Raw genomic sequence first — 16,772 nt, 5'->3', positions numbered from 1 at the left:
ATCAACTATCTGAGCAGCTAACCGATCGCTGCAGCTGTACATAGTCCATCTGTAAATAGCCCACCCAATCTATCTACCTCATCCCCATATTTTTTTATTTTATTTACTTTTCTGCTCTTTTGCACATCAGTATCTCTACTTGCATATCATCATCTGCTCATTTATCACTCCAGTGTTAATCTGCTAAATTGTAACTATTCGCTCCTATGGCCTATTTATTGATTGCCTACCTCCTCATGCCTTTTGCACACACTGTATATAGACTTTCTTTTTTCTACTGTGTCATTGATTTGTTTATTGTGTTATTGGCTTGTTTATTGTTTACTCCATGTGTAACTCTGTGTTGTTGTCTGTGTCACACTGCTTTGCTTTATCTTGGCAAGGTCACAGTTGCAAATGAGAACTTGTTCTCAACTAGCCTACCTGATTAAATAAAGGTGAAATTTAAAAAATAAAATACTTCTAAAGTTGTGGCAAAATGGCTTAAGGACAACAAAGTCAAGGTATTGGAGTGGCCATCACAAAGCCCTGACCTCAATCCCATAGAAAAATTGTGGGCAGAACTAAAAAAGCGTGTGTGAGCAAGGAGGTCTACAAACCTGACTCAGTTACACCAGCTCTGTCAGGAGGAATGGGCCAAAATTCACCCAACTTATTGTGGGAAGCTTGTGGAAGGCTGCCCAAAATGTTTGACCCAAGTTGAACAATTTTAAAGGCAATGCTACCAAATACTAATTGAGTGTATGTAAACTTCTGACCCACTGGGAATGTGATGAAAGAAATAAAAGCTGAAATAAATCATTCTCTCCACTATTATTCTGACATTTCACATTCTTAAAATAAAAAGTGGTGATCCTAACTGACCTAAGACAGGGAATTTTTACTAGGATTAAATGTTAGGAATTGTGAAAAACTGAGTTGAAATGTATTTGGCTAAGGTGTATGTAAACTTCCGACTTCAACTGTGTGTATATATATGCACACACACACAAACATATAGTGTACCTGAGTGACACAACAAAATCAACCTGTGGGTTGAGGCCCCCATGGTCACATACTCTGGCTATTGCCTATTGAGTATGGCTGGTAAAGAGAAACAAAAACAAGAGAAATCATGAACAACTTTTATATCTGCTGAAAGCTAAAACTCTACATGTCAAAATAAGCTCTTACTTGTCCTACTGTAACCTACTACCATCAAACGAGACTTCCTAAAAACACACCACTTCAATACAGGTTCAACCGGATGTGACTTTTCGTAGCAGGTTAGGAGAGCATTTTCGCTAACCCTTAACCTTTTCCTAACCTTAACCTAACTGTCCTAACCTGTTACGTAATTCTCCTAACCTGCTGCGAAAGTTTTAATCTGCTATGAAAAAGTCGCTTCTGGAGGTAGCTGTATGGAAATGGCGTGTTCTTAGGCAATCTTACCATCGAACCACCAAGTTTATTTAACATTTTGTTTTCAGCAAACGACTATAACATTGTCACAAACAAATGTAACTTATTGTCAATGTTCTCCACTAAAGTAAAAAAAAAAATAAAAAAAAAAGAAACGTCCCTTTTCCAGGACCCTATCTTTCAAAGATAATTTGTAAAAAAAAAAATAATAATAATAAGTTCACAGATCTTCATTGTAAAGGGTCTAAACACTGTTTCCCATGCTTGTTTAATGAATCATAAACAATTAATGAACATGCACCTGAGGAACGGTCGTTAAGACACTAAGAGCTTACAAACGGTAAGCAATTAAGGTCACAGTTGTACAAATTTAGGACACTAAAGGGGCCTTTCTACTGACTCTGAAAAACACCAAAAGAAAGGCGCCCAGGGTCCCTGCTCATCTGTGTGAACGTGCCTTAGGCATGTTGCAAGGAGGCATGAGGACTACAGATGTGGCCAGGGCAATAAATTGCAATGTCCGTACTGTGAAACGCCTAAGACAGCGCTACAGTGAGACAGGACGTACAGCTGATTGTCCTCGCAGTGGCAGACCACGTGTAACAACAAATGCACAGGATTGGGACATCTGAACATCACACCTGCGGGACAGGTACAGGATGGTAACAACAATTGCCCGAGTTACACCAGTAACGCATAATCCCTCCATCAATGCTCAGACTGTCCGCAATAGGCTGAGAGAGGCTGGACTGAGGGCTTGTAACCCTGCTGTAAGGCAGGTCCTCACCAGACTTCACCGGCAACAATGTTGCCTATGGGCACAAACCCACTGTCACTGGACCAGACAGGACTGGCAAAAAGTGCTCTTCATGGTTTTGTCTCACCAGGGGTGATGGTCGGATTCACGTTTATAGTTGAAGGAATGAGCGTTACACCGAGGCCTGTATTTTGGAGAGGGATCGATTTGGAGGTGGAGGGTCCGTCATGGTCTGGGGCGGTGTGTCACAGCATCATCGGACTGAGCTTGTCATCATTGCAGGGAATCTCAATGCAGTGCGTTACAGGGAAGACACCCTCTTCCCTCACGTGGTACCCTTCCTGCAGGCTTATCCTGACATGACCCTCCAGCATGACAATGCCACCAGCCATACTGCTCGTTCTGTGCGTGATTTCCTGCAAGACAGGAATGTCAGTGTTGTGCCATGGCCAGCGAAGAGCCAGGATCTCAATCCCATTGAGCACGTCTGGGACCTGTTGGATCGGAGGGTGAGGGCGATAGCCATTCCCCCCAGAAATGTCCTGGAACTTGCAGGTGCCTTGGTGCAAGAGTGGGGTAACATCCCACAGCAAGAACTAGCAAATCTGGTGCAGTCCATGAGGAGGAGATGCACTGCAGTAATATACAGCTGGTGGCCACACCAGATACTGACTGTTACTTTTGATTTTGACCCCCCATTTGTTCAGGGACACATTATTCCATTTCTGTTAGTCACATGTCTGTGGAACTTGTTCAGTTTACTTCTCAGTTGTTGAATCTTGTTATGTTCATACAAATATTTACACATGTTAAGTTTGCTGAAAATAAACGCAGTTCACTGTGAGAGGACGTTTCTTTTTTTGCTGAGTTTATGACCACATCTAATGTCCACCCTTTTTATCATTAGCTAGGTTTCCGTCCAATTGGCGACAGATTTTCATGCAAATATTGAATTAAAACATTGCATAAAAACAATATGCGCATTTTCCCACCAGAGATGTGTTTTCGTCAAATTGACTTGTTGCAGATAAAAAGGATGATTTAGTGCACGTACAAAAAACGCTTACAATTAAATTCCCATGTACTGAATAAAATCTACAAGTTAAATAGGTTTCCGTTGCATTTTCCACTCTACTGATGGTTTTGTCACATTAAAAAAAGGCGTTATATAGCGAATGTGCCCACTCTGGTATTGGTACGTGCGCTCTAGCCAACAGCTCTCAGATACAGTACGGTTACAGGTATAGCCTACACATGATGAGATTATTATGAACAAAAGAGCGAGATTATTTGTTAAACAGCAGCCAAGCATCGATAACCATGTCACTAGAATAAGACCCTAGATATTTATTAGAAAGGAGCATCAAGATCATCATCTTGTACATTCACCACCCTGTGAAGTTCATCATAACTTATTTCATCTGTAGCCTAATAAACTGCAGGCTTTCCTGACAAGTTGAAGTGGGAGGACCACAGAACATGTCATGACTCCAAGTTCACTTTCGATATTTCCTTTAGTTATTTTATTAATATTTGCGCATAAAAACGTTTCCAACACCATTTCTCGCATAATCCATTTTACTGACACAAAAAGATCTCACCTTGTTTTGTCGACATTTTGAAAGTTTACTAACAAATTAGTTGTTTCCATCAGGCCTGTCGTGACATTTTTTATCCAACATGTACTTTACTTGCATAAAAAGGCTGGATAGAAACCCACTGGTCATTGCGTGCAAAAAAATAATTTGTGTCTCACTTCACTGCTGTGTTCCTGTCATTACACTGGTGTGTAGCCAATTAGATAAACTTGCCAGGGATATGCAAATGACCTGGATGGGATTTACGACCTCACGAGGAGGAAGAAGAAGAGCCATTGCAGCTTGGACGAGTGCATTACCTGCTTCTGGAGAACAGATTAATTTAATTGCTTTGAGCATAACAAATCCCCACAAAATATGTTTTTGAGGAGGTTGAAAGAGAAAGTGAGACTGAATATGGCTCGACAGGAAGTGATCTGGCTCGGGAGAAGAACAGACGGATCGGTCAGTAAAAACATCGGATCGGTCAGTAAAAATACATGCATGAATAGCTAGCTAAGCTAACGTTAGCTGGTTTCAGTAGCTAGCTAGCCATGTATTCTGTATTATGTAGTTGTGGTCTGCCTAGTTGTGTTTGGGATACAGTAGCTGAGGTATACAGTCTAGGGCCCATGCTCAGTTCCAGAGATTTAGGTTATAGCTAATATTGGATATAAACAAGATAGTAGTTTTATATTGTTTGCTGTTAAAATGTGGATACATTTGCATTTTTTATTTTGGAGACGAATGGCCACATTGCAATTCCCCATTGTCTCCAAAGTTACCTGTGCTCCCATTGTTTGCATTGTGTGTGTGTGTTCACACTTCTGTGGCACTCTCCAGACAAGCAGTTCAGACTGTTTTTTTTTCTTGTAGTGGGCTGTATTGCTTTACAGAATGGTGTTAAACTTTAGCTCTGGTGACATACTTTGTATTCCAGGTTATAGAGAAGCTTCTCAGGAACACTATTTCATGAGGATAGGACTTACCATTGCTAAGAATGATATTTTCAAGTGATTGAAAAAGTTCACGGACAATGTTAATCCCTGGTCAATAATGGCACCATATCACCCGCCTGGAATCAACACGTTTTGTCCAATATCTCAAGATAGGGTGGTCATATTGTTATGACACTTTCAAGGCTGATGTAGAACACAGAGATGATTCAATTTAAAGTAAAATGTACTCAATGAAAATGTAATTATTATGCAAATCAGATACTTAATATGCACATTAGGCAGTACAGAATACATAATTACAGTAATTTAAGCCCAATAATTTAACATATGGTGGTCATATTATTTGCAAATCTTCATGCTTTATGCAAAACTGAGACTACGTAACAATTCCTGAAATTATAATACAACTTTTATACTATGTTATGAAAATTAGATACCTAACATGCTAATTAGTCTGTACAGAATGCAATAATTACAACACGTTAAACCCATTCATTTAAAGTAAGGTGTTCATATTGTTAACATATATTGTCGAAGTAAGGTGCATGTTGTAACTATATGTGTGTTACCAGGGATTGTAACAAAGTACATATAATTGGGATTCCATAATAATGAACAAAAAGCAGGGTTTCTCTTTACCAATTAGTAACTGTTGGGTTGTGTATATCACAGTTATATTGTATTCAGTAGACCAACTGATTAGGCCTCAAGTACCAAATAATACACCCAACCCTGTGCCCATGTGCCACCTGCATACACACAGGCTAACACAGACACACACTTCTCAACACCCCACCAACACACCACTTCACACACAGCCTAACACAGACACACACGTCTCACTAAGTCTGTACTGTAACAGAGAAGGTTACTAGTCTAATAACATAGCTTACTTCTAAAGCATGAATCACATGGCCCACTAACTGAATCTCACTGCCAATAGACTGCCGATATGTACTTATCACAGTGGGAAGCCGTTCCTTCTCTTAGTAGAACAAAAGCGTTACCAGCTGCGTGAGGCCTTGGTAGCGACGAACCTACCCATTCTACTTGTAGAATCACAATGCTCATTAGCGGCCAAAATCGTGACTTTGTAAAATAGTGCATTTTCTCCAAACATCCACGGATGAGCATATGGGATGGTAGCTAGCTCAGTGCACAAACACAGTACACACAACACTAAATACTTCCTCCAAGCTAGCTAACCACTGTATCTAGTATTGACATTATAATTAAATCCCAATTAGCTAGACTAGCTAGTTTACCTGAAACAGCTGCCTGTGTTAACTGCAGAGTTAGTGCAGTGTCCATAGCTAACGTTAGATAGCATCCCAAATGGCACTATTCCCTATATACTGTAGTTCACTACTTTAGATAGACCATAGAGCTCTGGTCAAAAGTAGTGCACTATATAGGGAACAAGGTGACATTTGGGACGCAGATTGTCATTCGAAACAGGATATTTCATAGGGATTGCCAGCCAGGATACACATCCACAGACCTCAAGACATTCCCAGACTTGGCTCAAAGCAGTAGAAGCAAATTCCCAGTCTACAGTCCTGTTCCAGTCAGACATCTAGTGACTTGATGGGGGTATAGTGATGAACTGTTAGTTTGACAGTTATTGCCTTTAAGTGGGTCGTAATACAGAGACAGTGTATGAGTTCAGTACTCAGCTACACTGATAATAATCCTGGTAGACAGCGGCCCACACACACCAGAGAGAGCGAGAGAGAGAGAGAGCGAGAGAGTAAACACAGAGTTTAAAGAAGGTTATACTGTAACTAGACAATCAGCTCTCATGACTGTACTTGTTGTTGACCTCTGTTACAGACACACTCCTACGATTAGCTCTGTGTACTAGGAGAGGATGGGTTGCAGAGTTGAGGTAGTTCAGGAGGAGGACATGGGGATTGGGGGGGGGACTGGTTACTGGCAGGAAGGAAGGGAAGGCTCAAGGGGCCTCGTTTTTGCTGGAGAGAGAGACAGAGAGGGTAAACCCAGGCAATGGGTCACGATCCTGAACTTTTCATCGCCAGTCACATCCAATTACAGATGACAGAGGAGAGGAGACAGGCTCTAATAGGAGGATGCAGAGGCAGACCTATGGCTGCAGCTGTCTCCCTGTGTGTGAGAGAGAGAGAGCAGGGAGAGAGACTGCAGTAGAGTGGTGTGTTAGTGGGCCATGGAGGCGTGATGGTGGGAGGATGAGGTTGGCACGCGCTGGGCTCTGTGGGTGCTATACATGGCATATGTGAAGAGAGGGAGAGGAGGGGTGCAGCTGCTGGGGGTGGACAAGTAGAGACACGGATTGGTAAAACCAGTGGGTATTGAGGGAAGGAAGAGCTATGGGAGTCAATGGTTCTTCAAAGGCGTGTGTGTGTGTGTGTGTGTGTGTGTGTGTGTGTGTGTGTGTGTGTGACAACATGGATGGGGTGTTCTAGAATGTCGCAGTCAGAACAAAGGAGATTGAGATGCAGTGGGTGGAGACCTCCGCCCCTCTCCCACAGTGTGTCCATCATTATCCTCTACCTCTCTATCAAACTCCTTAGAGTCAAATCAGGTGAGAGGGGGAGAGAGAAGGAGAGAGATGCTGTGTGTTTGTCACTACCTTGTAGTGAGAGTGGAGAAACACTGTAGTCATTACAGTAGCAGAATAAACTGGGCCATCAGCAGACAAACACAAAATGAACCACACACATACACACAGAGAATGAACCACACAGCATAGACCTACACCCTCCGAGCCATTACAAAGCAGCTCTGAAGATCACAACGGATTTTGGGTTTGATCAGAGACAGCATTTTACAGGGAGAACTCCCGGGACTCTCTATTTCATCTGGGTATAGCTAGCTATACCTAGCTCAAGTCCTTCAGACTAGCTAACAAACCCCATTAACTAGAGAAGCTATGGCTAACTCTAAGCTACAACAGCTAACTAGCCCCATCCACTCTGCCAGAGCAGCTTTGGCTAACTAAATTTATCTTGAACAGAAACTCAACTCAGACACCTGTGGCTAATTTCAGTTATCTCTGTGTCTAAAATTTGACTACTAATGTTTTCTCATTGAACCTTTATTTAACTAGGCAAGTCAGTTAAGAACAAATTCTCATTTACAATGACAGCCTACCCAAACCTGGGCCTATTATGCGCCACCCTATGGGACTCCCAATCACGACTGGATGTGATGCAGCCTGGATTTGAACCAGGGACCACAGTGACGCCTCTTGCACTAAGTGCCTTAGACCGCTGCACCACTCGGGAGCCCAAAGGACTGGATAAGAGTTTTTAGGTGATAAGCACAATGAATATTAGATGCACAGAGCAGTTCTGTTCAGCAGTCTAAAGGACACACCACCCCCAGGCACACACAGCCTGCCTCCGATTATACACATCGTGAAGCCGACTCTCTTGCTTTCCCGTGGATAACCAGTCACCACCAGCCTTCTAGTTAGCTACCCTTTGCCTGGTTAAGAAATAAGCTTCTTTACTAAATGAAAAACAACAGCAGCATTGAGTTTAATAGTGACACAACAGTCAAGCTATGTTTTTCTAACCCTCTACTATAGAAAAGTAGGCCATCTTTGAATGTGTGGTCTCGTTCAACCCTCTCACTTTCCCCACTGCGTTTCATAGCCAGGTTCTGTAGCTACTATAACCAAGTCTCCCTCGTTTCCTCAGAGAAAACGGCTTGATTCTAGCCTTTACCAAAAAAGATATGAGCCATATACCAGCTCTACTTTTTCTTTCTTTCTATCTACTCTCTCCTACACCTGTGTAAACTACAACACTGTCTCACCTACACCTGTTAAAACTACAACACTGTCTCACCTACACCTGTTAAAACTAGAACACTGTCTCACCTACACCTGTTAAAACTACAACACTGTCTCACTTAGACCTGTCAAAACTACAACACTGTCTCTCCTAACACATGTTAAAACTACAACATTGTCTCAACTACACCTGTTAAAACTACAACACTGTCTCACCTACACCTGTTAAAACTACAACACTGTATCACCTACACCTGTTAAAACTACAACACTGTATCACCTACACCTGTTCAAACTACAACACTGTCTCACGTACACCTGTTAAAACTACAACACTGTCTCACCTACACCTGTAAAACCTACAACACTGTCTCACCTACACCTGTTAAAACTACAACACTGTCTCACGTACACCTGTAAAACCTACAACACTGTATCACCTACACCTGTTAAAACTACAACACTGTATCACCTACACCTGTTAAAACTACAACACTGTATCACCTACACCTGTTCAAACTACAACACTGTCTCACGTACACCTGTTAAAACTACAACACTGTCTCACGTACACCTGTAAAACCTACAACACTGTATCACCTACACCTGTTAAAACTACAACACTGTATCACCTACACCTGTTAAAACTACAACACTGTATCACCTACACCTGTTCAAACTACAACACTGTCTCACGTACACCTGTAAAACCTACAACACTGTATCACCTACACCTGTTAAAACTACAACACTGTCTCACGTACACCTGTAAAACCTACAACACTGTATCACCTACACCTGTTAAAACTACAACACTGTATCACCTACACCTGTTAAAACTACAACACTGTATCACCTACACCTGTTCAAACTACAACACTGTCTCACGTACACCTGTAAAACCTACAACACTGTATCACCTACACCTGTAAAACCTACAACACTGTCTCACCTACACCTGTTAAAACTACAACACTGTCTCACGTACACCTGTAAAACCTACAACACTGTATCACCTACACCTGTAAAACCTACAACACTGTATCACCTACACCTGTTAAAACTACAACACTGTCTCACCTACACCTGTTAAAACTACAACACTGTCTCTCCTACACCTGTTAAAACTACAACACTGTCTCACCTACACCTGTTAAAACTACAACACTGTATCACCTACACCTGTTAAAACTACAACACTGTATCACCTACACCTGTTAAAACTACAACACTGTATCACCTACACCTGTTAAAACTACAACACTGTCTCACCTACACCTGTTAAAACTACAACACTGTATCACCTACACCTGTTAAAACTACAACACTGTCTCACCTACACCTGTCAACTACAACACTGTCTCTCCTACACCTGTTAAAACTACAACACTGTCTCACCTACACCTGTTAAAACTACAACACTGTCTTATGTACACCTGTAAAACCTACAACACTGTATCACCTACACCTGTTAAAACTACAACACTGTATCACCTACACCTGTTAAAACTACAACACTGTCTCACCTACACCTGTCAACTACAACACTGTCTCTCCTACACCTGTTAAAACTACAACACTGTCTCACCTACACCTGTTAAAACTACAACACTGTCTTATGTACACCTGTAAAACCTACAACACTGTATCACCTACACCTGTTAAAACTACAACACTGTATCACCTACACCTGTTCAAACTACAACACTGTCTTATGTACACCTGTAAAACCTACAACACTGTATCACCTACACCTGTTAAAACTACAACACTGTATCACCTACACCTGTTAAAACTACAACACTGTCTCACCTACACCTGTCAACTACAACACTGTCTCTCCTACACCTGTTAAAACTACAACACTGTCTCACCTACACCTGTTAAAACTACAACACTGTCTTATGTACACCTGTAAAACCTACAACACTGTATCACCTACACCTGTTAAAACTACAACACTGTATCACCTACACCTGTTAAAACTACAACACTGTCTCACCTACACCTGTCAACTACAACACTGTCTCTCCTACACCTGTTAAAACTACAACACTGTCTCACCTACACCTGTTAAAACTACAACACTGTCTTATGTACACCTGTAAAACCTACAACACTGTCTCTCCTACACCTGTTAAAACTACAACACTGTCTCACCTACACCTGTTAAAACTACAACACTGTCTTATGTACACCTGTAAAACCTACAACACTGTATCACCTACACCTGTTAAAACTACAACACTGTCTCACCTACACCTGTTAAAACTACAACACTGTATCTCCTACACCTGTTAAAACTACAACACTGTCTCACCTACACCTGTTAAAACTACAACACCGTCTCACCTACACATGTTAAAACTACAACACCGTCTCACCTACACCTGTTAAAACTACAACATTATACCTGCTTTAACCACCCACTGCACACCTCACACTCTCCCCTCAAATACAGTATGTCCTGGATAATTAACATAAGGAACCATACGTGTGATCAGACCATGGCTTATATTAAGGTTACTACAAGCTTCCCTCCGTTGACCTACGTGCATGTGTGTGTGCATCGTTGGAGTGGGATTTCTGGAGTAGAGGATACCTTTTGGTAACATGATATGGTCCATGGTCCCTCTCCCATTTGCAAGTCGGCGATAGCAACGTTTTTCATTTTTGTCTTTTCATTTAGTTAAAGCAAGGAAGAGTCACTTTTCCTTGTTAGTAGTAGTTATGTGGCAGCCTGGCTAAAAACCTAGCGAGCAGGCTAGCCTTTTCAGCTTCCCACATCTCCATGTGAAATAATCTTTGTAACAATGATTTTATAATTTATAATTTTATAAATATTTGTATACTTGCTGGTGTAACCTAAAACATTATTCCAGTTTGATAGGCTGCTTGTGTATTGATTTCCATCAGCTAAAAACACAACGTTATCATGTTTTAGTCATGGAGAAAAAAAGCACATGGCTAGCCTCTTGCCTACAGCAGATTCTACCATTTCACAATAGCCTATATCACTAGTTCTAAACAAAATACCTTGTTTGGGGGATTCTTGTTGTTTGGTTTACTGTCTGAACAGTTACTGAGATTATATTTGGTTATCAATGCAAAATACGCTACTTTGATGAATAGCATACGTAGCATATAGATCAGATCAAGAAACCAAGCGGCAAAACTTTTCAGGTAGTAAAAATGTATGTTGAATGTCGGAGTGTATTACAAGGCCCCTTTTGTAACGAAAAACATTGCAACACTCCAAATCTTGCGTCTGCATAGAGCTTGTAGTAATCGGCTCAATGGCCAAACTGTGGACCAACGGTCAGTCATACACCGGACATAGGCTAGTTATCATAAAGGATTCACAGCAGAGGTCATAGGTTACAAAACAAATACATAGGCTGAATGTCCGACATCATTAATGCCAGGAAAACCACTGGGGATCTGATCGCTGAAAGAATGTATACAGAATTCCTATTGTTCTGATGATTGACTATTTACCCAGCATCAGCGTTTATATTTGGATGTGTAAATCCAATATTTGATTCATATTAAGAGTTTATGAATGTAATATTCACAGAGCTCTGTGATCCAGCTAGCTTCCAGTCTCTGCTGGATGACGTCCCTGAGTAGTGTCACTATGGAAGGCTGGCAGGCTGTCTCTCCCTCCCTCTGAGATGAAGCCTGCCTGGATCTCTCTGTTAATCCATCTGTTCTGGTAAACACAGGCCTCGCTGACTGGCTAACACAAACACCCAGACACACAAACAGACACACACACACACATACACTGGTAGACCATTTATGGCTCACACACTCACGAACACAACATTTTGTGTAGACATCCATGGAGTCATTGGTATGCAATGCACACACGAAGGCATATAAACAACGCACACATGATTGTGTGATAAGCACACACACAAACATACACACAAACAAACATACACACAAACAAACACACACACACTAACCTGCAGGGTCAATGACCTCCTCGGTGACCGGTGGCAGGCGTAGTCCGTCCATGGTTGCCCTGGCAACTCAGTGTGGGGGATTAGGGGGAGGTGTCGTGTGGGTCCAGATGCTCTCTTGCACTGCAGAGGTCGAGTGATGGATGAGTATCGGGGGACCAGGGCAGAGAGAGACAGGGGGAAGATGACGCAGACGAAGCCCAGGAAGGCTCCTCAAGCTCCGGGTAGACTCAGCCGCAGCAGCCCCTCCATCCTGGAGGTGAGCGAGACGCACAGACGCTGGAGAGCAAAGAGACAAACTGAGCGAGGGACCGCAGTCTGAGATGCATGCAACAAAGAGACAGACACTACAGCTCTCTCTCTCAAACTCACTCAGATACTACACAATTATCTCTCTCTCTCTCTCTCTCTCTCTCTCTCTCTCTCTCTCTCTCTCTCTCTCTCTCTCTCTCTCTCTCTCTCTCTCTCTCTCTCTCTCTCTCTCTCTCTCTCTCTCTCTCTCTCTCTCTCTCTCTCTCTCTCTCTCTCTCTCTCTCTCTCTCTCTCTCTCTCTCTCTCTCTCTCTCTCTCTCTCTCTCTCTCTCTCTCTCTCTCTCTCTCTCTCTCTCTCTCTCTCTCTCTCTCTCTCTCTCTCTCTCTCTCTCTCTCTCTCTCTCTCTCTCTCTCTCTCTCTCTCTCTCTCTCTCTCTCTCTCTCTCTCTCTCTCTCTCTCTCTCTCTCTCTCTCTCTCTCTCTCTCTCTCTCTCTCTCTCTCTCTCTCTCTCTCTCTCTCTCTCTCTCTCTCTCTCTCTCTCTCTCTCTCTCTCTCTCTCTCTCTCTCTCTCTCTCTCTCTCTCTCTCTTCTCTCTCTCTCTCTCTCTCTCTCTCTCTCTCTCTCTCTCTCTCTCTCTCTCTCTCTCTCTCTCTCTCTCTCTCTCTCTCTCTCTCTCTCTCTCTCTCTCTCTCTCTCTCTCTCTCTCTCTCTCTCTCTCTCTCTCTCTCTCTCTCTCTCTCTCTCTCTCTCTACCACTGACCAATTCACTCACTCTCATTTGCACGGTTGGTCCCTCTACTGGTTTCTCTCCCGTCTCGGTCTGGGTATGAAGCACGTTTGATGCTAATGCTTTGTATCCCTTCTCTCGTTTTACCTCTCCCTTTCTCTTTCCCTCTACCTGCTCTTTCTGCTGATTTAACCACACGGGTCAAATCCAAGGCATTCCTTTCTCCATCTAGCACACGTATCTGTAAGTGCAAATATCAGGTAAATATAGACACACACACACACACTGTATTTACCTTTAATGAGAGTCAGACCTTGGAGCTCTGGATGCTGACAACCTATTCTCCTGCAGCTTGCGATTCATTTCCCGTCTGTCGTTCACTCCTCCCTCCCTCCATCCCCTCTCTCACACACACACACACACACTCTCTCTCTCTCCCTCCGATTCTCTTTTCTCGTTGTGTTAACTACGCAGACGCAGGCCTCATTAGTAAAGGTTCTCATACTAAATACCGCTGTCTGATTAATTCCGTCTCCTTCTATCCTCCCCATATATCTTTCCTTACAGATTAAAACAGCTTAACCCTTCCCTTACCTGCTGTTGACCCGTCAGCTGTGATCAACGAACACTCCTAGTTTCATCCAGCCATCGAACCTGACGAGAGAGCCCAGATTGTATGTCATGAATACACAATGAACTTATGACGTGAGTGATTTAACCCGTCGCTGCACTGAGGACAGGTACTGGGGGAGAGACTGATGAGGGAGGATTCTTGTGGCTTCTCACAGCTGCCGTGTACCTTCAGAGGGACATGAAACGCTGCGGGGGGAATATGTACAGGTTTATGGTATCTGTCATTCTGCGAGCATTTTGTAATATAACCTTATATAATATAACCAATAACCTTTAATATTCATGACTATCAGAATGGCATCAAATGGAACTAAAATAGGCTACTTGTGAAATGCTGATTATTCTCAAACTATTCATTACGAATTTTGATCAGTCATGGAAATAAAATAGCTGAAAACACATTGGCTCCCTTTTTAAAAAGAAGCTGGAGAACAAGCTATGAAGGAAAATTACTGAAGTTTTGGTGAAGGTAAAGCCAACTAGCGCAAAAATAATATTGCGATATTGTCAAAACAATACGATAACAAAAAAAAATGAAATTGAAATAATTATGGTATCTGTCGTTCTGCAAGCCATGGAATGGTTTTCTCCTTTGTGTTGCAAGACCCGTTAACATGCATGACTATCAGAATGGCATCAAATGGAACTAAAGTAGTCTATTTGTCAGTGCTGATTGTTGTCAATCGATGTAACTCTTTATTATGGCCTCTCAGCTTTGACATGTTGTCATTGTGAGCACAAAGGCCATGAAGTAACAAACTGAGTAACACTTCACAATACACAATGACTCACAACAAGCAGGCCTCTCGTTATAAAAATGGAACTGCGACGAGATCAGAGCATCACACAAACTCGAGGCGTATGGGTTGCTAGGCAACCGAGTCCACTGGACCGCATCACATGAAATAGGCTAGATGCAAATTGTTCAAGCTGAAAACAAAACTACCGAGATAAGTGAAACATTCTTAACAGTCACACCTCAATATCTAAATTAGTTGTAATAGATGGTCCTTACTAGCCAATGATGAAAGTTTCAGGAAAGACTACAAAAGTTCAAAGTTGACTTTGAAGGATTTTTCATCTTTACCAGAACACCCTGGTATCCTCTGCCCTGTGGGTTCTCTCGATCAGACGGCGAATCAGTAAACCTGACTACAGTGAGTGAGTGTGACTGATCCTCTGTGCATCGCTGTGCAACACTGCAGCAGAAGTTATATAAGGCAGGCTTTCTGAGGACCAGAGAGAGAAAGAACACTACTGTCTGAAAGGAAGAGGGAAGGGAGTATACCCAGAATTATGACAAATTGCATAAGTAGAATTGAATAAGCTAGCAACACATATAGGTTTTGCTCCCACCACCGTGGCGCAAGGAGTGGAGGTTTCTGCTGTGTGCTATCATATGGGAGATGCTATGAATGCCATGCTACCATCATCAGGAGGTAAGTGGGGACGTACAGTCTATTAACACACATGGATACACACACACACACACACAAACTAACATAAACACACACTGGTATAAAGACAAGAAGACAAGCAGGCTGTGAAAACTAGCCTAACCTTGCTGTGGGCTAAGACAGGATCTGCCCGTCTCTCCTCTCATCACAGCCCCTAACCTCGCCATGGGCTAAGACTGGATCTCCCAGTCTCTCCTGTCATCACTTCTCTGGGTGACACAGGCATTCACATTTAAACAGGCAGGAAAATTGAGTGTGTTCATTGCCGTTAAGCCAGGGTGTAGATAACACACACACACAAACACTCTGGGCGTACACAATGTGCAAGTCCATTTGGTAAAAAGGAGAAAACATCAACACCATGAAAAAGGCATATCCCCTAATTGTTTTTTGTTTCCTCTTTCCAACCAGCCATCAGAGCAGCTGACAGATTTGCTACATCTCAAAACACATGCAACAGTTTACAGTCAGGTGCCCCAGTTAGCATGGGAGAGAGTGAAACTGGGTATTCCCAGATGGAGCGTGGTTGCCCTGGGCGCAAGGCAGAGCACTCTGTCGGAAAGACATTGTGATCTTGTTAAGACACAGCTGGGCCAGAGTTGGGATCAACAGAAGTGTCATTGCAACACAGTTTCCATACTATATATCCATATTAATATGCCTTAGTACCATAGTGAGGTGAAGGAATATTATTGTACCTAAGGAGGTTCTTGCAGTGAAAAAACATGGAAAAATATTTGGTTGTCCTAATGTGTGTTATAAGTAGATGTTCTGTGTTTTAAACCAGCATGGCTATAATACATTATGCACTATAGTCTTATAAGTAATTTTAGTATATACAGAGTATTATGTTTTTATTTTATTTATTTAACCAGGCAAGTCAGTTAAGAACAAATTCTTATTTATAATGTCGGCCTACCCCGACCAAATCCTAACCCGGACGACGCTTGGCTAGTTGTGCACCGCCCTATGGGACTCCCAATCACGGGCGGTTGTGATACAGCCTGGAATCAAACCAGGGTCTGTAGTGACGCCTCTAGCGATGCAGTGCCTTAGACTGCTGCGCCACTCGGGAGCCCTAATGTAACAACTTATGAGAATGGAGAATTATGGACGCTTATAGTTAGTGTCATAACACACTATAAATCTTGTCATAGAATGTTACCAAATATGTGTGAGTGCGTGTGGCTAGAGAGTGGTGTTCCCTTCCCATGTCCCCCCCCCCCCCCCCAAAGAGTATTAGCTCACTCTCCTTATTGAGG

The 16,772-nt window shown here is 42.5% G+C and overlaps 1 protein-coding gene across 5 annotated transcripts in view; it reads right to left on the bottom strand.

The window, feature by feature from the left end:
• The window catches only part of LOC110500156 (coiled-coil domain-containing protein 136), a 61,912-nt gene extending 47,798 nt beyond the window's left edge, over window positions 1–14,114 (bottom strand). For 2 of the 5 annotated variants that reach the window (XR_005038561.1, XM_036957486.1), the window contains exons 1-2: window positions 13,716–13,983; window positions 12,444–12,719 (exon numbers count right to left, since the gene is read on the bottom strand). Coding sequence is in view for 4 of the 5 variants with exons in the window: in XM_036957486.1 (XP_036813381.1) it covers window positions 12,444–12,495 (52 nt within the window). In the remaining variant the exon portion in view is untranslated. The other 3 variants (XM_036957484.1, XM_036957483.1, XM_036957485.1) reach the window with 3 other exon arrangements.
• Between the last annotated feature and the right edge of the window lie 2,658 nt (window positions 14,115–16,772).

This window comes from Oncorhynchus mykiss, chromosome 21 (genome assembly GCF_013265735.2).
Source record: "Oncorhynchus mykiss isolate Arlee chromosome 21, USDA_OmykA_1.1, whole genome shotgun sequence".
Classification (NCBI taxonomy): Eukaryota; Metazoa; Chordata; class Actinopteri; order Salmoniformes; family Salmonidae; genus Oncorhynchus; species Oncorhynchus mykiss.
The sequence above is the reverse complement of the archived record's forward strand: the minus strand, read 5'-3'. Positions and strand labels throughout refer to the sequence as shown.